This window comes from Danaus plexippus, chromosome 8 (assembly GCF_018135715.1).
Source record: "Danaus plexippus chromosome 8, MEX_DaPlex, whole genome shotgun sequence".
NCBI lineage: Eukaryota > Metazoa > Arthropoda > Insecta > Lepidoptera > Nymphalidae > Danaus > Danaus plexippus.
In genome coordinates, this window is record NC_083542.1 from 9556765 (window position 1) to 9579577 (window position 22813).

At 37.9% G+C, this 22813-nt stretch overlaps 3 protein-coding genes across 6 annotated transcripts in view; all 3 read right to left on the reverse strand.

Annotated features, from left to right (window-relative positions):
• Positions 1–7057, reverse strand: part of LOC116773687 (protein winged eye) — a 42397-nt gene extending 35340 nt beyond the window's left edge. For both annotated transcript variants that reach the window (XM_061521159.1, XM_032666191.2), the window contains exon 1: positions 6425–7057. The gene's annotated coding sequence lies outside the window, so the exon portion shown is untranslated. The remainder of the gene's footprint in view (positions 1–6424) is intronic.
• Positions 7058–11525: 4468 nt separating this feature from the next.
• LOC116775320 (uncharacterized) lies at positions 11526–16084 on the reverse strand. Its single transcript, XM_032668200.2, has 2 exons — positions 15552–16084; positions 11526–15277 (listed from the first exon to the last, which is right to left on the reverse strand). The coding sequence occupies exons 1-2, from the start codon at positions 15712–15714 to the stop codon at positions 14802–14804; spliced, it is 639 nt and encodes a 212-aa protein (XP_032524091.2). The 5' UTR covers positions 15715–16084; the 3' UTR covers positions 11526–14801.
• Positions 16085–19262: 3178 nt separating this feature from the next.
• The window catches only part of LOC116776273 (uncharacterized), a 28677-nt gene continuing 25126 nt past the window's right edge, over positions 19263–22813 (reverse strand). For all 3 annotated transcript variants that reach the window (XM_032669450.2, XM_032669442.2, XM_032669434.2), the window contains exon 5: positions 19263–22539. In XM_032669450.2, coding sequence (XP_032525341.1) covers positions 22356–22539 — 184 coding nt within the window. In that variant the 3' untranslated portion in view covers positions 19263–22355. The remainder of the gene's footprint in view (positions 22540–22813) is intronic.

Below are 22813 nucleotides of genomic sequence, written 5' to 3' on the forward strand. Positions count from 1 at the left end.
TAAGTTAACGAATGAGCGATTTATAGGGATCAATTAATAAAAGTGGACTCGAAAGACATCAATATATGTCAGTAGTAAGTAGTAACGTGTATAGAGACAGTTAGCATTCTTAAATAATGAACGTTGCGAGATAAGGTTTTTCGACATTCATTTCGCTAATGATCATCTTAAGATAAGGACATTGCATTGAAGTTAGTACTTCAGTCTACAAACAGAGAAATGTTATTACACGTAGTGTAAGTCAGTTACTGTAGAGTTTAGTTGCTATGATAACAGACAAACACACATATACACAACGTTTACGAAGACGACTATAATTGATCAAAGTAAATTATGTTCCATACAACACTAACAATTTATCTAAATGAAGTCCTGAACGGATGATGATGAGCGATCCGCTCTGAGCTCTCCAGTCTCGTGGCTCTTTACGAGACGAAACCACATTCGCTGAAGTACTTCTAACTGCTGTAACAACTGAAAAACTATCTGAGTAAAGTGATATTATTCGACTGTCGACGTTAGTAAATCACACAACGCCTCTCGACTCGTGCACTCAGAGTTCGCGAGTTACGAGGGAGCAGCCATCACACACACGAGCAGTCACGACGTGTAGACATTTCATTATTAAATTATCGCTGAACACACAGACACACGACGACTGAGAGTGCTGTGCAATCAAAAACTTGATGATGGAACCGTTTGTCTATACTCTATATAATATAAAATACAGTGACTGGAACTACAATACGTGCTGTATGAAGGTCCCTCTCGCAACTCATCACCAGCTGGCAGCTGGCTAGAAGGCGTTCAATTAAGACAAGTGCTTTAAATAATTATAATCTATATTCGTGACCGAGTCACAGCTCACACCGTCCCTCTGTCTGCTCAAACTGTATCCTTAACTTCATTGTAACTCGTTCTAATATATTATTTCCGTCGTAGCCGCCTTAATATCACTAATCTTTGATGCAGTCGTCACCGTACACGGTTAACATAGGTGTTGCTGAACTGACACACGTTAGTCCAGAGCGATGTTCTGTGCCGCTGATTAATCATTAATATATTGTTCTCCTTGTACCACGAGGTCACGGCTCACAGGCGCGGAGCACGCTCCTCAGAACACTCCTTCTATACTACACTTACAATTAGACACTACTACAACAGTGACCACATCACGTCAGCATCACACAGCACACTAGTTGTTATTCCAAGTTACCACCCTGAAGCCTCACATCGGACACCAATCAATGTCTGTGTCATTCTAATAATCACTATCAGTGTATCCTAAACATTAAACAACATGCCGTATGCTCTCTCATATATACAGCCCTCAACAATTCACTTCACCATACAGTATTTCCTGTGAATATAGAAGTCAACTGCTAAGTCTTAAGAGGACGCATCGTACTATACGTTTAGGTAAACTTATCAAACATTATAAGATATTGATAACTTTACCAAGTTTTTTTTTGTCGAACTTGAAAAGTATTTTTCTAAAAATCATCGATAAATTGTTTGTTCATTATGACGGACGTTAAACTATAATAGATCTGAATGCAAGTATGAAGAATTCAACACTAAGATTCGAACCTGCGCGCGGGAAACTGATAATTAAGTCGCTTTGCCGACTAAACTATCGCGGCCCGCCTCGTTTATGTATGTATGTATAATACTTCTAACATTCAGTTAATGTGTCAGACGAAACGTCGTTCGCGCGTCTTGTATCGTGACTGGAACATTATAATATATAAAATGAATTATAATAGTCGAACGATCTCTTAGAAGCGGTACGTAGTGAGTTTGGAGAGGTCTCTCGGTTGGATTATATTACTAATAACCTTAATAGTTTCAGTGTGAAGTAACCTATGGTTAAAATAAACGTAGTCTCCGTGTTGTTGACCTCTTCCTTGATATCCTTTAGTATCAACATGTGTTGTATGTACATATATTTAACTACTTATCATTATTATTAAGTTCCACTGACATCATTAACAGAGTAGAAGAAAAATTGTTTTTTTAAAGAACAAATATAGCTAAGTAGGTATCTTATTCTGTACAAGATCACAAATCTCAGCGGCTATCGGATGTGGAGATTTACATCAAAGTATGGCCTAACTTTATTCAAAGTAACTTTCAACATAACTTGGATTTATACGGATCGCTTGTTTATTGTTTGATACACAAAGAGAGAAAACACTTAGAGAGTTGGAACAGCAGAAAATAGATTTGAATTATAAGATAAATTATAGTGCGCTGAGTCCCCCCGCGCGGAAGAAGTGAAACTTCGCGATGTTGGAATGGAAACAGGAAGGAGTAGAAAAAGATTTTAAAGTTTCTTTTACTAAAACTTTGCTAACATTACTTATAAGTCACAATGATTGCCCGCATGCGTTCGAGCGCCACGCATTCCCTCTCTCTGTCTCTCTCTATCCCCCCCCCCACCAGGAGCGTTAAACGTCTAACGCAACCTCGTTGGTAATCGCATAAGAAGCTTCATATATTACAGATGTATGAGGTGACATTAATGTTGTGTTTCGTACACGGTGATAATACGGCCTGTGACTATGCTATATAATGTGTGTGTATAAACACACAACTAATATTATATATATGTTAATATTTTTCAATCGTTCGTTGTGTTATCAGTCTGTAGTCATACAACAGCGGGTGTTTCGGATGCCAGCGATCATATTACACATTGGGCATACTGACATATATTATAATATTCCTGTCGTTATATTTTCTCATTTTTAACACTTCCTCTTACATCACAGTATAATGTAAATAGCAACACAGCCTCCTCAGCGAGCGGCGAGTCGGTACAAACAGACATTTACGTACATGCCATATACAGATATCGGAACCTCTGATTATTGATAGCAATGACGTAATAGTGATCTGTCTAATACAAAGTTCTGTCAGAATTTCACCAAACATAATGTTGTATGGCGAGTGTTTTAAACTAATTACACGGTCCGAGATCTTAAAAGATAAGAGACATACAGATAGCTGTTGAACACGTGAGACTCGTATATAATGCTATACCTATAGGTGTTATTATAAACATAATCCTTTTATAATGCAACACACGATATTTAATGTTTATTTCCTAACAGGATCAAGTGCTAAGTGCTGCTACTGGTCTTTCTGCGTTAGTTTTCAATCAAACTATGTTTTTGTATTGAGCTCTCTTACAAACCTCAGTTAAGGAGACGAGCCGAGGCCGTTCGGTCCAAGTCGTCTCATTAATCGTCTAACGTTAATATTTCTTAATTTAGTGTTTCGTCTAACGACGAACATGTTGTTATGGAGCTGTTACAAAATCATAGATAGTCAGATACCTATATGTACAGCTATATTGCTCTTCTCTTTGTAATGTTCGGGCTTTATAGAAATAAATTAAGCAATACATTTTATTCACTGACTGATTTGAAATGGAAATTTAATAATGTATTTTTTATATAAAAATACATACTCATATTATATAGTAAATATATTATATTATATATTACGGCAGGTATATGTCTGACCGGATTAGGGAGGATTTATTAAGGCACCTTCGTATGATCGTGGTGAGGTCGGCTAAGGCTCCTCAATGTGCCAAGTGTATCTTGTGTTATAATAAGTTTGACAGACCGCGGATATGAGGCAGAGTGTTTAATCCGATGCGGTAACCAACAGACAGGGAGACGAAAATGTTCTGTACAAACTAACTCAATAGTCTCCCAGTCCTTAGTATGAGATAACCTCTCAACTATATACCTATAAGTAGATGGTACAATAGGATCTTATTGTTTCACATACAAACCTAATAAGAACTTGTACTTTAAACCTTGTTTATTTCACATAATATTTACCTATTCGTAAGACGTGTGACTATGGTTCAGAGACTCACATTAAGTCTCAATGCGATGTATGTCTGTCACGCACTATTACCCCCGCGACGGTAACAACAATTAACACATTACACTTCTTCAACGACTTCGAACTGTGACACACGGACGGACAGACGGAGGGTTAGACCTAGTCGATATGAATACAGCGGACCTGTAGTACGCCTAACAGTTAGACGACAAACAACAGAGGTTGTGGAATTTCTATCAATAATAAAATACCTGTAGAGGTTGGTCGACAGTCAGTCAGTTGTGAGTAGGTGAGTGAGTGACAGTAGATCACGTTTGATGCATTGTTTTCATTGATCATATAAAAATAAAGACGACGGGATCGTACAAACGACGAGACGCGACATTTTTCATATACCTATGCCTATAACGAATTTATTTATATGACTTTATATCAAGAGTTAAAAAAACATCTCTCCGTATTCTATGTAGCTAGCTACAAGTACATAATCGTATCGTATAATCGGTTATAATAGTATAAGGTATTGACTGTAACAGTTTGTACAAATGATAGTCGTTGTTAGTAGATATACTCACAATATGTTCAAGAATATTTTATATATAACTACATATAATCTTATTATTGATTGTTAGCTGTAAAACTCTACCATATACAAAACGAAACTTATATTTTTCGGATTACCTAATACGCGTATTCTATTTTATAAACTACACACTCCCAATAAATAATAAAATACGCGTACTTAGTTATTCGAAGAATATTAGTTTCATTTAAATGAATACTCGCGATAGTCTTAGATCTCATTCTACCATATTCCTTCACCCCGAGGTGTGCAGACATCTTTCAGACCGCTCCGTATGGTGCAAGTCTTTACTACATCTACCGTACATTAGGTGTTATTATGGGATCCATTACAACATAGTGCAGTTAAACATAGCGGACGGTCAGCGAGCGGACGAGGGACGGATCACATTCACAGAGATAGGAAGATGGATCAGGGATGTATAACGTGTGTGAGGAGACGACTCCCCACCGGGCTGGTCATGGAACACGTCTGGAGCGACTCTGTCATCAGACTGGCTGAATATATTAAGTAAAGTAAGCAAGGTTAAGACGAAAAGTTATCATTTAACGCAATGGTTTGAATGTCCCGAATGTTGTGTTTGATTGATTGACGCGACTGTTGAAGACATTAAGTATATTTATTATTGATTACAGATTAAAAACAATACATAGCTACATACATTATAAGGACATACATGAACCGCACTCTATGGATCTCTAACAGAAGCCACTCGAACTTACCTTAGAGACGTACTCTATGAGAAGTGTTACAGTGTTATGTAACGCAAAGTACCTACAAGTATCACACGGACAATATAAAGTAAGAAGTGAATAATATTATACAATAAATAACACCGATAACGTTAGGCGATAAGAGACTCGTAGCTTATTCATGAACGACTGGTTATAAGCCGTCACATACGACAAACACACACACGGGGTCAACGACCTGGACAACATATACACGTCTATTGAATCTTTTTGAATTTAACTGTTATAATAATTACTAGGATGAGAACGGGTTTAGCAGCTCCGGGAGAACATTAGCCGATGGTTCAGATGTTGTGACCGAGTATCGAATGCTCTGTTGTGGAGATGACACGGAAACGGAAACACACAGCTAATATAATGTTCAATGAAACTAATATTTTTCGTTTTATTCCGAGTATTATATTATTTCTAAAAACTACATACTCCCGACGTTTCGGTTACTCTGCAGCAACCGTGATCACGGTATGTGCGTAGTAATCCGAAAAATATTAGTTTTATTTAAATGAATACTCGCGAAAGCCTTAGACCTCATTAATATTATGTTGCCAGAACCAAATACGACATATAATATATTAGTTTAAGTGAATTCACCGAGAGTTTTGACTGGGGACGTTTAAGATTACGAAACAAAGCAATGATGCAACCGAGGCTGTATACACACAGTTGAAAGTGTTCCACAGATAATAAATAATGCAATTTATAAGTATTATTTTTAATTTAATCACATTTTAATACATTTCATTTCGAAACGTTACGTCACGAGCCTTTTAAATATTAATAATCAACGACATTCGCAAAGTTCACATTAAATACGATAAAACGCTTGATATAACTTGTTTTATTAATACATGATTTATTAATTTAATTTGTAATGATAAGTATTTCGAGTAATAATAGCCATTGTGAGTGTACGCAAGGACAGAAGCTTGTTGATACATTAGAGAGGTGTCCCGCACACTGACTCGGTACTCATTGTGACAGACACTCAATACTCGCGCAACGTTAATGTCATCTCCGTGTTATGTATAGGAAATGTTTTAAATCTGTTTCTGTAAGTTTAATATATCCGTCAGTAATGGGAATGGTTCCAATGCACACGGCCTGCCCTCGGCGCGCACGTTAGGCCTAGCATCTATAGGGAATACGGAGTCTGGCTAATATACGCGATATCGACTCGGAAAGCTTACAAACCTATATACTAGTCTCGTACAATGCAATGGCTTACCTTATAAACAGATTTAAATCCACATCCACTGAAAGAATCCAAAATAGCAACACTACAAATAGCAACAATGTCTGACACTTGTTTCCTTTCGACACGAGTTCCTCACTAGATCGTATTATTCTGTATAATCTTTGATCTCACGACACATTACACTTCACTGTCACACCTCTAGCTGTGTACAAAACGAACTGGGGAAGATATTAAGACATTGTCATTGAGTATGTTTAGGACACATTTCGTACCGTCCGTATAGACTCGTCCGCTGTGCGTCTGCTGGCTGGGTCTCAGTGGGTCATTTCGTTTCTAGTATATTCCATTCGCATCCTTCGAACAGCTGTTCGTTGATGTGGCGACGAAAATCAATACCCACTGAACCGTACGCAACGAACACAAACAACACTTCACAAAAAAATAATATTCAAATTATAACACTATTAGAATGTATGAGCCATCGCAATGAATCATATAACGTGAACCGCTGCTACGGAACAGTACAAGTAACGTTCCGATAGTAGCACGGGGGTCTCGGACATTTAGAAAGACGTGGACAGTTCGTTTGTTTTGTAAGTTTGTTGGGAATTATTACAACTGCTCACATTATAACGACGTTTGACTGAACGCACGCGATCGCGTTCCGTGTACTACTGAGCAGCCGGCGGCCGGGGCGGCGGGGGGAGAGGGAGAGGCGCGGGCGGCGGGGTGAGGGGGTCGAGAGCTCAGTCTGTGTGCGTATGCGTGTGTGTGTGTGTGTGAGCGTGTTGTGTCTGTGAAGGGTTCGCGGGTGTGGGGGGCCCGGGGGGGAGACGGGGGCGGGCCGCGGGCGGGCCGATGAGCGCGGAATGCTATTGTAGGCGAACTTGCCCGCCACTTTTTTTTTCTCGATTCTGGTCAAACAAGTTTCGTATACAACCTGCATTGTAAGGATTCCGCCATTCTTCGAAAGAGCCAACGGTCTTTCTAAACTCGGAGGCATTAGGTTTCGTCTAAGCGTCTGGTACAACTTTTCAAGCTACGACTGAACAACTAAAACAATATTATTATATTATAACTTTGTTGACATTTCTTTTCAATAATATTTCGATAAATATTCTCGGCTTATTGTATTAAAAAAATCAATTGATTTTATGAGTGACATCTAATAAGTCTCTATCTAGACATGCCTCGTGTAGCTCTTACAAGACGATTTATAAATAAAGTTATATTAAATTATAATGTTCAAGTGATTTTATCTTAAAGCATTTAAGACAAAATGAATGGTTACGTCACATACCTATGTACCGTACCGTCCCTACCTACATAACGCTTTGCAGGTACAATCAAATCAAGATCTCTAGTATGTACCTCCTGTCCAGACTCCGTCTGCCTGTGAGCTGAAGTCTCTGAACCTTAATAAACAACAGCACAAACTGTTCTTTTCCAATACAAACATTTTTTCCAACACAAATATCTACCTTCATTACAAGCCTGTTGGATGTTCGTACCTTCAACTGAACATAGCACACTATAAGACACAATCTCAAACAACGTTCTGATATGTAATACCTACTTAGTGAATTTAATTGAATATAACGAGCGCAACTATTAATAATTATCATTATGAAAATTACTAGTTTTCGAACTAAACTTCGGTGTTGTGCTCTGAAAGAAATGTGAGGTGTTAAAGCAGGCAGATGTGTTAGCGAACTTAGTAGCGGTATCTAAAAATATGTGTCATGTGACACCTTGCAAATAGGTTTACCTGTAAAATAGACAAAATAGCCAGTGTCTTGTCCTGATGACCGAGCTGCATTATTGTAAAGTTTCATCGAAGCCAGTTAATTCGTATTGCAAAGAACAACAAACGTCGAGTCCCCAGTAAGCTGCAATTACATTAACATGGATACTAAACCAATGATGATATGATCAATTTTCACTTACCACGTAAAGTTTACTTTGTTAAGAAACGTTAAATGTATTTAGAAATAAATATTTAAATACTTTCAGCTTAACGTTAAGGACGGCTCAGAGTCGAAAAAATATTTAACTGTTTTATGCTGTACTATATAGTATTTAATAATACAGTAAAAAAACTAACCAGGCATGTCACTTGGTAATATGACAACAAAAAATGATATAAATATTTATATGAAAAGTATAAAAGTCATGTTGGACGTAAAGACTAGGCACCGAAGACCATAAAAAAATATTCGACAAAAAAAAAAGAAATAGTTCCAAATTTGAATTTTGAAAAACATTTGAATATTTCACTAACATACAATACGAGGCTTCATGGAACTTCCAAAAGTATTTGAAGAGCGATAACTTAACAGGCGAGCTCGTGACAAGGATGACACCATACGACTTTTACATAAGTTAGAAAGAGACACATTATATTATATTATTTATTACCGTATCAAGTTTCTTTCGCGGGCTTTGTACGGTGTGAGAGGAGAAGCTCATTTTATAATTATTTCTATGATATGGTTCATTATTTATTTTTATTTTATTCTGCTTAGATTTAATTTTATATGATTATACACATACTTATACTTGATTTAATGTGTTATTTTCCATTTTATATGCGTAACGGTAAATAATTGGCCGCGTTATGTTACAAAAATAAAGTAATAAAAATATTCTGGGATGTAGGCAACCGGTTTTTCATTTTTTTTATTTCGCCTGGATAGTGCTTGACTGTCATACAGCCTGTACCTACTAGCCTCACCTAAAATATTTTTACTATATAATTATTAAATGACCATATATAATATTTTTTATACCAGATGTTATATACCTGTTATACTCCATGAAGTTTTATGTTACTTAACAAATTCTAACCTCAAAGTGACTGAAGCTGCAACGAGAGTTTAAACACATCACTTCCTAATAAGAAACTGGGTTATGAAATAAGTATCAAAATATTAAATGATAGTACGTACCTAGTTGTACCTTATATTTATGTAATATAGTATTAGAATAATATATATATATATCTGTTGATTTCTTTCCAACAAGTGTTTATTTTGTTCCGTAACAAGTCGCGTCAACAGGTTGGAGGAACTCGAGCAATATACGAGTGTACCAGGGACAGGAAGCAACTCACGCAGGAACACAGGATCATATTATATACTTACTTACTTAAATATAAAGAAGCCAGCTTGAAGGTCACTTCGTTGTTTGTATATTGGCCGGACAGTGTAGTTAGTAGTTAGTGTAGGCGGTACAGAGTAGAGAACTAGGTAGTAGATTGGAACTTGAAAGTGACATTTACTGTAGATATTATTATTATTTGAACTTTAACCAACTCACAAATATTAATAAGATCTGATTATAACAAACACTACCTATAGTGTCTTCAACAGGCTGTGATGAAATTTAGCTGAAACGGAGCAGTAAAATTGTTTTTTTTTTCTGGTATTCAGCACGCGGAACTAAATATAGATAGATAGCGCTAAGTACAAATTAAACATTTTATTTTATCGTCAGCGAGCTCGTCATACATATTAGCTTTAATGGCATGGAGCTTGGGGATGTTGGTTTCCTAAGGAACCGTAAGCTCTTTTAACACAACGCGCTTTAAGATTCGTGAATACAGAAACATGTCTGGTCTGGAGGACGACGCACAAATATCCTCTGGGATTTTATATTTTATATTGTCTCTCATACGTTTTCTATACTTATTTCTATTATAATATGAATAAAGTAAAGTATTTTTTTTATATGAATATTATACTTTAATATAAGAAATAAGATTAAGGATCTTAAAGAGTACTCACATCACTAGGGGCATATACACGTCTCTGTCAATATCAGCTGATCACGTTTGTTTACAAGACTGTCAAATTATATGAAATGAACTATATCCCTACCTATGCTTGATATGTACGGATTCGCTCTCTGTCGGAGTCCCCAGGCTTGGAGTCATCATCATCATCAGCCTATCGAAGCCCAATGCTGAGCAAAGGCATCTTCTCTCATGGAGAAGGTTAGAGCATTAATCACCGCGCTTGCTCAAGACGGGTTGGCGATTTCAATCTTATAATTTGAAACTATAAGACCAGGTTTCCTCACGATATTTTCCTTCAACGTCTGTCAGTGGTGTCTAAATACTCTTAGAAAGTACATATGACTCGGAAAAGATCACATTGGTACTTGCCAGGTTTGGAACCCGCGCCCTCACGTATGAGAGGCGGGCCTTTAACCTCCAGGTCACCACGACTTCAAGCGAGAGTCTTATTCTCTCTAGTCTCTGCTGGCTCGTCGATCCTTGTTATTCTTACAGTCTCAGTGAAAGTCACCAGGAGGCGTGTTGAGGAGTGTCGTGTGTTATTCAAGTCATCATGAACGGTGCTTCGTGTCCTTTATCTGAGCACCACAGGAGGGACATCCTTTTTCCTTCCTGAATGTCACCCCGCCCGTCTACTGGCCACGGTCATCACACACCACTCGTCTCGTGGCCACACTCTTATCTTAAATGAGTCAGTACATGATAACTGTTTGCGATGTGCGCTCCATACGATTTCATTATGATTGAAACATTAATACCTACATTTGATTTTGTTTATTTTTCAGATACATTGGACACAAAGACCTTAGTTTGAAAACTAAAATTTGATCGCTTGTTGCTCAAACAAGATTTGTTTACATTCATTGTAAGACAAGTTACATTAATCAATTACTCTGACGAATGTGTGTTTCCGGTTATAATGAAACGACATCATGTCACGTTTCCCGATACAATGTAATGTGTACCCGACAGACGACACTTGTCCCGGGAAAGGCTTCTTAAACAATATATCTGAGTAATTATAGCGGGACACCCTTTGAGTTATATTTGGACACAATGACCGAGGTTGACGTTCATTCACAATGGATATCAAAGAAATCCCTTTGTCGACGGGACCCCGGACCCCGGGCCCCGGACCCCGGACCCGATACACCCCACGAAAATAACAATAGTGAATCTATTAGAGCGACTTTAGTTACGCTTCTATACTATTATAAAGTACTTATTTGCCGGCGAACTGTACTTATTAAGAAAAAGTTTTTGTTGACATTGTACTCGCCGCCATCTTAACCGTTACCTCAGTTCATAATAATTTAAAACACTCATACTTACTAATTAATCTACGGCATTTATTCCCAATCGATTCAAACAAAATTACCAATTACAGCGACTTTAAGTGTAGGTATAATATATTGATATTGTATCAATTATCATTATTTATGAAGCACTTTTAAAACATACGTATATACTTATAAACATATATTCACTATGTAATTTAAACAGAAAAAATCCTCTGAAAGGAAATCTAGTGCATAGTAATTAATGTTGCACAGACATACAATGTTGCTGTATGTTCGTGTTCACAGTCAAGAATATAACAAAAAAAAAAGGAATGTAGTGGCATCAACGAAATACTATTAACATTCGCTCACGATACTTTTCCATACAATAAACAGACTTGTAGATATATTAAACAATAATCTATACTTTTTGAATTATAATATTAATAAAACATTCCTCTAAATTCTAAAAGTTAATGAAACATTTCGTTATTAACTCATTTCTATACAATATCCCTTATTGTTCAAATGTTATAATCACGTAAATGTCCACATTTCATAAAGATCGATCTCAATAAATAAAAATAAAAATGTAGGTACTAGGTAATATATGTACATATGTAAGATATAAACAAAAATGTCAGCTGACTAAAGAAATGTTTCTCGTCACTCCGTCGTAAACATCAATATACGAAATAGCATCCGTATCCAATTTAACCGTACAGTGTACAATATCAAACAATAACAATAAGAAAAAACTGTTTAATTTACGGTAATGAAGCTTTTAGTGCTTCACTATGTCGGCCGCGGGAGGGATCGATTCACATTTCACCGGTACTCGCTGCTCGCTAGACGCCCGTCACTAGTCGCTAGCCGGCTACCGGTCGGCGGTGCGACGTTGCCGCTTCGGCTGAAGCGCTCCGCGCTGCGAAGTTGCCGCTCCGCGGTCCTGTTTTGTTTGGGTGGTGCGACGCGGGCCGCGGCGCCGAACCTCATATAAAGTGTTTTGGACGTGACTCGTGACGTGGATCCCTCCAGACCTCAGATTGGATTGATGGATTTTGAACTAGCGATTAGTGCTGTCCGAAGCGACTGTGTTGTGCCGTGTGCGGATCTCATTCTAGTTAGTAACAGACAAAATCGACTCTTTACTATACGGAGGTGTAATCATAATGAGCATGGAATGTAGCTATTTATTATTATAAATTTTATTCAATAGAAACACATTACTGTGCTTTGAAAATGTTTGACAAACGTTATTAATGTGTAAATTTGTAAAGCATAATGTAGACTTCGCAGCGCCGACGGCACATGTTTCCTGTCGGCCTATAAGCCGTATTGATTATATTGTTTACATATTTTTATTTCAAATGTAACTTTAACCGTTACGGAATGTTTCTTATTAGGTTTTTTTTAAATATATTTTATTTATAACACAAGTCGAATAACGTATTAAACAAGTGCTATAAAGACTATATAAATATATTTGTATAATGTATTACGGCGTCCATTTTGGAGCTTGTGATGTTTATATCTAAAAGGTCCTTATATATTCTCATACCCGACGAATATGTTCTCATAACTATTTATATAAATTCAATAACACCAATACAATTACATTTATAATTTACGATATATTGTGACAAGGACATACAAAAATAAAAAGGTTACCATTGGCATGTAAATAACTTTCACCACTTAGATAACTGTTCAATACAAGTGTTTCTTAGGGCCCTTAATAATACTAATACACTTGATTACTGTATTTATAATATTGCTAGAATAATTTTTGTACTATAATATAATTTTTACAACTATTATGACTGATGACACACAGACAAATGTCTGATATAATATAACACAATAAAGATAAAATATAACGGATTTATAAACAGTAGGTATTGGACATTACATAACTACATAACAGACAATGTTTTAACGATGGATTAAATTTAAAACGATGGTTAAAAACAAAAGATGGTCTGATTGTAACTCGATAGCATTTAGTTTAACTATTTAGTGGGTAGGCCGAGTCTTGAGTTACGATGTGATGAGTAGTCCGAGTCCCGACTGGATGAAGGGGTTATATGTGTCAGGGAAAGATAGAAACCGTGATACATTACAATTTATATGATTCGTAACTATGTACTAACGATTGATTATAGGATCGTCTGTATATGATTATAGAAAATGTAAGTGACGTCATCCATACTAAAGTCACTTGAAGTTAGCTAACTGTTGATATGACGTCACAGTAATGTTACAGGGACATCATCTCGTCTCATCCAATATTATAAATACGAAAGTCCGTAGGGTTGTGTTACTGTTATTAATTTACTGAAATGATTTTAATGCACTATGAAATAGTGTAGCTGAAACCTTGGAATGACTTAAACAATATAATTCTCAATGACATGTTCAAGTAACCCGTAACAGTCTGTAGAGAGATAGATAGTAAGCATTACACATTTCTTTTTGAATAAAATACTAAGACGATTCGGACGAAGTTGCGGACAAAGACTAGTATGTGATAGACACACATAATATACTCAGCTATGCGAACATTTAATATATAATTATACCAACATTTTGAATTCCTTATCGAGGTAAAGATAATTCCTTACATACACTCTGTTTTATTGTTTCTTACAAAATAAATATTTATAGTAGTTCTAGTATTAAAAGAGTTTTATACAAAAAATGTGGTAATATTATATAATGTAAAAGGTTAAAACAATGTGACAGTCAGGAAAAAATATTATACAAGATTTATTAAGATTTCAGGTGACAACAACAGAGGATACTCAGAGATTATGGTACGGTGTTGGTGCTCGGGAGGAGAAAAAATAAAAACTACTTATTCATCTTAAAAAATCTTCTCTTACATTATTTCATGTATCATGATCTTAACTAACCTTAAGTTCATCAGTCTAACAGGTTCTTCTGAGCAACTATTCGTAACAGCATATAGAAACACAACACCTTCTTAGCGTCCTTCACCGACTGCGCTTGACATTTTATTACCTACAGCAAAATGTCGCTTAACATACCTATAGCTTTACTTATATTGATATAGCGTACATTACTATGTTGCAAGACACATTACAACACATGTATATATTGTGCTGTAAGTCGGTCACAGTGAGCACCGAGAGCGGAGGTGATACAAACCAGCATCCGATCGTTAACATGGGGAATGTTCGTAAGATGTTGAACGTTAGAAATAACGACCGCTTAAAATAATAAACCGTAAGATAAGGATTCGGCAATCAGCTCGCGGCGACCTCCGGCGTGACGTCACCGTCAGATATACAAAGTCTGAACTCTGCTGCTAGTGCGGCAGAACGTTATACTCGGACTGTGCTGTTATCTCTGACAAGATCAGCTCCTGTATCTTGTTCCTGAGCAGCAGCTTCCTCACCGGTTCCAGCTGTGTGAAGTAAGGTGTCAGCGACATAAGGAACATCGTGTCGTAGTCGTCGAGGAGTCGCGGCCTCTTCTGTTCCAGCGGATCCTGGGCCAGCTCCACTTCCGCGTACAGCCTCTTGTCGTGTCGGTGCTCATCCTCGAGGAACGCCTCGTCCGTGGTGTCCGCCGCGCCGATCCTCTGCACCTCCTCCTTGACCCGGACCTCCAGCCCCTCCTCGTCGCTGGCCGCGATGCTCTCCCCCGGTCTGTTCAGGAACCACAGCGTCTTGAAGTACCTCCACTTGCCGGTGTACTCGTCCACAGCGTGCGCGTTACATTTCTTTACTTCCCGCTTGAACAGGTCCCGGAGGTTCTTCCACTTGACTCTCAGTAAGTCCTCTGTAACAAATAACATTAGTTATAGCGTTAGGAGTTCTATTAACAGACACGCGCTAACTAATTATTACTAAGTTAGTTAATTATCAGCAATACATGTGAATTATCATGTAACTTTATAATCTCATGTTGGTGACTGAGGGTCGGTCGTTACTGTTTTTGTTAACGGAGTCATCTTCCGTCTCGTTCCGCGTCCAGGCGGTGTGCTGTAACTACACTTGTGCTACTTGCTAGTGAGTGTACAGAGCTCTACCTGGACTGGACGTGCTCACCGTACCTGGCAGTTTTATTTTGGCGGCGATCTCCGCCCAGGCGGTCGTGAGCCGCGACCTCTCGTTGTACCCTTCGTCCTCGTGGTTCCACAAACATGGTCTCTTCTTGACCTCGAATATCAGCGCCAGCAGGTTCCGGTCGCTGAGGCTTATTTTCCGCGTGCTCATGTCGCGTGTAGCGAGCGAGTCGTCGCGACAAGCCCCGCGCGTCAACTAACAGCCGAGCGACGGTTGCTGGTCGTGGCGAGGTTGCCGCCTCGTGCGCTTCCAGTCGCCTCTAGCCGTCGCCAGCCGCCTCCAGCCGCCTCTAGCCGCGCGACTCTTTGAACTAGGTTTATTATATTATGATAACACTCACTATTGATACGTTTGTTGTTCTTTGAACTCGAACAAAGTAACATCAACAGAAATCATTACTGTTTTTTCCCAGAATAAAAATTTAAAAACTTATTTTTAACTTAACTGGCGGATTGCAGTGACATTCCTTGTTTTTTGCATGTAAAGTAAGAATTCCGACTACGTATGTTGTTTCGTGTGGTCGTGAGGTGTCGGGTCGCCGGCGTGTCACACTGAACGAGTAACGAATGTCTATTATAGGTGCCCATGTCCTCAGTGAACTGTCTGAATGAGGGTTCATTGTGAATGTATAAGAAGGTTTTGTTTAATCAAAATATTCATCATTAAACTCTCAACTAACTTCTGTGTCTGTGTCTGTCGTTGTTTGTGTTCGGTTCACGTGCCGTCTATATTAGGTCAGCCATCATCACCAGCTAACTTCTTCCCAGTCCGTACAGCTATCACTGTGGTATGCGCGAGGGACAAGTTGAGCGCGTCCATCAAGCACTTTAATAACAGCGTATATCCAGTCTACTTTAAAGAAAAATTTATAAAAATATGAAATTAGGAAACTAGAAACTTTTTAAAGAAATTTTTAATCATATTGGCTGAACAAATTGAAGCATAAAATTTAGTTAAGTGGGAAAGCTCATCAAAATATCTGCGTGAATTGTTTCGTATGAGGTAATGTAATATTATAAATAAAAATGAATTCTCTATACAGAAAAGGACGTATTAACAGAGCGAGGCCGTAAGGTCGCATGAGGTACAGCTGTATCCCCCGCATTTGTTTATTGGTATCTATAGCAATATGATATGTAATATTTTCGCTTGTAATCGTAAAGCGACGTTGCCACAAGTCTCAGATCCGGTCGTCAGGAGGTAACCTGCGGGGGAACAGTAAATTTGATGGTTCATTCTTTGTGATTCATCCCGGAATGCTTCTCTTGCAGACACTTAAGTCGTATAAAGGGAGGCTCGTCGTAAACTGAACTCGTTTCCTCTGGTCGAGTCGGTCCGTGTATACCGACGCGGCGGGTGCTGCAGTGTCGTAGCTTATATCTTTGGACCCTGACATTTAATCGGTAATCATTTGACAGGAGCTTATTCTCACGGGGACTATCAAATATTTACTGCATATTACCGATAACGGATAACAATTTTTTTTACACAGTTTATATTTTTGAATGGAGACGATCTTTTTAATGTCGTTTTTACTATAACCATATCTAAACAGAAGTGAGGGGTCGAGGAGTGTTATTTAGAGTTTGTTTTTTCATCAACAATAATAACCATTAAGTGTAATAGCTCTTTTCTTCTTTGGATATAGGTTATCGCTTACCAAGAGAGATTTCACTATCACATTAATGTATCCGAGCTCCTACCCTCACCCACCACAATATCTTTATCGCCATTGCTTCGTCTCGAACCTTTTTATCTTCTTACGTGTGCATTTCATTCTGTCTGCGATGATCGTACGGCGGAGAGAATTTTAACGATACTTTTAGTGGACAACACTTGGGCTTATAGTTTAATCAGAAATAATAAGTGTCGCGGTGAGAAAGAAATTTAAATAACAATTAACTTAATACGTAGCAGCGAAGGGTTGTGGCGTTCACAAATATATCTGGAATATCATTCCTCGTGCGCAGGCAAAGCCTCGGTAGAGAGTTAGTTAATACTAATTTCACCACCGTGCCATCTAGCAGTAGCTGGGGCAACTTGGTTGTTTTGAAACTACAATGACTGTGTTGTAGTTTGTGACATTGTGTACTAGATGGCGCTTCTAAAGCTTTACTTATGTCGTTTGAAAGGCCTTCGTTTAGAAAAGTTAAATATATTGTTAGAATGGCAGGTTCGATAAATTTTATTTTAAAGCGTATTTTAAAAACTGGGCGAATTATAAATTGCTTAATTATTTACTTAGTAGCTCACTATATTATATTCATTATTTTATTGCTATCAGCAGAACCTACTTAGGAGACTATTATTATTTCGGCTACGATGTGAGAACGCTATCGATTCATCAGAAAAAATAACATATCGATTAATTGTATCGACTAAGAGAGGTGTCATCGGGTGTGAAAGTGAAGCTTTTTAAAATATACATAGATATTTAAATATATTCAGAAACTATAAATGTAACCTCTAAATATACCTATCCTAAAAACAAAAAATAAATGACCGGACTGTCTCTGTCAGCCTGAATGTTAAATAGCAGCACATTGAATTATTACAGCGAATTTATTTGGTTTAAAATTAATAACTACTACCTGCGTCTACTGTCAAACTTGCTCAGTCAAACATTTTGACTTTCTCGGCAGACTGATTAGGAATCATCAGACAGATATGAGATAGCCTTCTGGTCGTGGACGAGAGGTTGTCTATATAAATCGGTGCGGATGTTAATAACGAAAACAATTCAAGATTTTTTAATACATTTCATATGTAGTAAAGCCGTCGTTGCACGGCACGCATCTCATGAGTAATAACTAGTAAATATATATCAGGTACATCGGTAATCGATAGTGACGCCACAGCCCACGAGTGGGGATAGTTTAAATGTTGAGATATGTTTTTCTTAGTTGTTTTGTATTTTTTGGCCAACTTTAAATGTGTTTGTTTGTGAGTTTGTCCGCAGGCTGAAGTTTCAGTCGGTTGTTATTGACCGACTGTGATAATAACTATGTATTTTCATATCAAATTGAGATTTTAAAATATACACGTGACACGATTTTATAATTTTTTAACAAGACTGATTGGCAGACTCTTTCATGTCGTCTGCCCGTGATCACGGTTGCTGCAAAATAACCGAAACGTCGGGATTATGTAGTTTTTAAATAATAAAATCCGCGTAGTAAATCCGAATAATACTAGTTTCATTTAAATGAATACTCGCGAAAATCTTAGATCTCATTATGTGTATGTTTGTCCTGTTACATTAGAATCTCTGAATATAAATTATCTATTGATGGAATATGTTGTTTTAATAACAGTAAGTAATGTTGGCAGCACGCAGGTTAACAGACGCGGCCGAGGATCGAACCTAGTTGGTTATCAAATATTTTTTTTCAAACAAAAGGTTTCATTGAAGCATTTTTTAAAAAGGATCTTACATCCGTATGGCAGGCGCATGACGTCATATATTTAACCATGTACCTACTACCTGTGGCGATCCAGACTCAACTTGAATAACAAAATTCGGCTAGATCGGTTCGAGGCATCTGTTTCAAGATTAAGAGCAAACGCGAATGATAATATTAGGTATATATCAGAAACGAAATAAAGTAAGAGTAATATTACTTCATGGTATCCTGGGGTGGCCTATTTCCGAACAGGTTCCTCACACGGCTCTTCTGAACAATGAAACAATGATAGAATTCTGTTCACATTTTATTTAGAGACATCGGTATAAAATATATGAGATATAAAACAGCACAGTCGTAATTAAAATTAAAATGTTATATAACATCGTACCGACACACAAAGGTCTGATCGTGAGGTACTGAGACGAAAGGTGGAGTCTCCCGGACCCGCACCCGGGGGCCGGGAGCCGGGAGCCGGGAGTGACAAACGAGGGAGCTGACATAAGAGGTACGTCCGTTGAATTCACTGTGATATTTATAAACCATATTGCTCTAAACGACGGCTAATTTTAAAAGTTTTCAAATTTTAAAAGAGCGTAAATATAATATATTTTTTTTGTATTAAGTATATATCCTTATAAATTTATACATTTACATTATCACAGTGAACAGAGCTTAGGTATAGGATGACGAGGGTTCCTCAATAAGGTCCTTAGGGATCAGCTGGTCTCGTCGCCACAGCGGCCGTGACGCAGAACAGGCGATCCCGCACACACCCTCCACGCCGTACAGTGGCGGAGCTTATTGGGGAACGAATGAAACATATCTATACATACATAAATATACATATATATATATAAAGGTACACTGATATAACACTAATAGCTTACACATTCATGATAACATGATCTTACTTCTTAACACTAAACATCCAATTATGAGATAAAAATCGATCGAGAGTCGACTCGGAATACAATATAGTATAAGACGAGACGCGGAATGTTCGACGTGATCTGAGAAAGACTGCTTAGAGTAACACTTATATGACAGAACGGTAGCGGTGTGAGACCCGGCGGGGCGGGCTGGTAGAACGTAACGATGTAAGGTCGAGTAACATTTGGCACAGCAATACAAACGAAGCTAAAACAAGCTAAAACCGTTAAAGACTATTATAATTCGGTTAAACGCTAACACTATACAAATCAGTCAAGCTTTTAAATAAAGTATTTGGCAACATTTAATAAAGTGGCGCAGCGGCCACACGGCGAGGCTCACCGGCGCACAGGCAGGGATCGACGACCGACTGGCTGGCTCCGGCGAGGAAATCATTATAACTATACATGTATGTGTACCTGTTGACATCTAACTGCCACTACTCACATGTTACAGCGACATCGACGCGAGAGACATACTCCGTGAGCGACGCGCCTTGGGTAATGTGGGGGGCGATGTTTGCAAAATAATATAATGCTTGTGTGATGTCCAGGTTAGCTAGAATATGACGAACGGTTCGCGAAGCGCGTCCCGCTGCGGCGACGGTTGGACCCATTCACAAGCTAGGTATACATGTGTCGTATGTGACTGTAAGTACTTACGAACCTTCAAACGTGAAGAATACAACAAACGAAAATACAATGGAATCTTTGAATAATATTAAAAATAATCACGCGAATAAAATATAAGAAAATAATACGATAATTTGATATTTACTTTAGAACACTTCTCAGTCTCTTAATATTAACATTTCAATTACTGATATTTAAATAGAAACAAATCGAAGTGAAGTGAAGTGAAGTGAAATGAAGTGAGCGTGATGACGTCACGATGACCTTATCATAGAACATACGGTAGATATATTTATCATAATATATTAATATTGGTCTACATCAGAAGTTACAGTAGGTATATTAAGAATACAACACCTAGTACATCGACCGACTCACGGATTCAGCTAAACATGCAACTCCATCAACTACTTTAATATCTGATAATTATTTAAAGATTTATTACGTTATTTATGTTTGCGAGAACACGACACACAGACAGACAGACAGACAGACAGGCGGCGTGGCGGCGTGACGTAGTTCCATTAACATCTTTACTGTATTTACTCGCAGTCGGTGAGTAATGAATATGTTAAAGATTTAATATTGTAAAGGTTGTTCATGACCCGTGTCTGACCATGTAAATGATATATAGAATTAAAAATTTGTTTTATAAATAAATGTTTACAAAAATACATTCCTTAAGCTCCTGAATTAGTAGTGCTGGAGAACCACGAGGTCGAGGGTCGGAGAGCTCGAGAGGTGAGAGGTGAGAGGGCACGGTCACAGGCATGCCTTAACTATATATATATATATAACGTATAATAATATTCTTCCAGGTAACACCAGACGTGTAGTTGAGCGTTTCGTGTGATCGTTTGTAACGGACGGTAAGGATTTAGAATTGATACCTTCATCTCCAGGTCTGATATTGATATAACCAGCTGGAGATAACGAACTGTACATACATACTGGATTAAACGATTAAAATATAACACCTCTGTATGGGGACCGGTGATACGAGGACCAGGTCTCGAATCTAAACCAAAATATAATAATATTACGTAAATTGTAAAAATTTCAAAAATATGTGGTATATTAAAACGTGATATTACGTGTGGAATAATTTATAAGTTAGGAAATTCGTTAGAAATAATTCTATCAAAATGATTATGAAGGCTTCGCATGTATAAGGATATAGTTTGTATGATATGTACCGAGGACTAATGCTGAGTGTGACGGCAGACTACACGTTAACTGTTTGTGAGGGAACCATTTAACACGCCAGTTAACTATATGTTTGACTTAATATGACCGAGTGAGTGATCTGTGACAGACGGCGCCTTGGACTCCGAATGGAGATATGTACAGAGAGCGGTTGTTACGTCATTAGGTAAAACTGACGCAAACATTATTATATACAGAACTGTATAGAAAACACCTTAAAACAAGAAAAGACACGCTTCAAGACATTCTGATATGAGTTCCGGTCGAACACACGAGAACCAATGACGTGTACCGTGAGACCTCGGAGTATAGGTAGGTAAACGTTACAAGTATAAAGATACTACAAAATATGTTTAAGAGACAAAACCATCGCTTAAATGTAAACAATATAAGAACAGCTATCTACAAACGAATCTTAATACATTCATTAGAATTAATACGTAATCGATAGACCCATAGACACGTCTGAGGATCAAGGGATTTGAGCACGTTTATAAACAAGAAATCATTTAGAAAATATCTAAAAAAGATTTACAAAGTTGGTCGCGCTCTTGTGAGTGGCGGAACGGTGGAGTAGTCAGTAAGGGCGAGTCACAGCGAGGCTGCGGGCTGGTGTCTAAGTGTCGCTGGCCACCGAGGGTTGCTTGATGAGGTCCACGTCGTGGACGCTGGCCTGCGGCTTCAGCCGCGGTCTCTCGTGATGACTCTCCACCACACTCACACAGTTCTTGTGGTGACTGCGCACGCGGTCCTCGTACTCCTCGCGATATTTCATGTTGTACCAGTGCAGGCACAGGCACCTTCAATGATATTCAAATATGTCTTAAATATTTATTGCAAACATCAGATAACTTCAAACCTTTGCATCTTACTATGTACATAAAGTGCCATCAGTAGAGTCATCGCTCAATAACCAGCTCGTAAAAAAGTTCATGAAGTGAAGCTAACTCTGACATAGACTTTGCTTTCATTATAAATAAATATTTGTACAAAACTATTCCAAATAATCTGAATATAGTTTAAAATAATTATAGAGGGGATTATCACATAAATATTGAACATCAGGCGTGGTCA

Coding starts and splice junctions, on each gene's coding strand:
- LOC116775320 (XM_032668200.2), bottom strand. CDS start 15,714: ATGAGCACGCGGAAAATAAGCCTCAGCGACCGGAACCTGCTGGCGCTG. Junction 15,278..15,551: donor CGCCAAAATAAAACTGCCAG/GTACGGTGAGCA, acceptor TATTTGTTACAG/AGGACTTACTGAGAGTCAAG.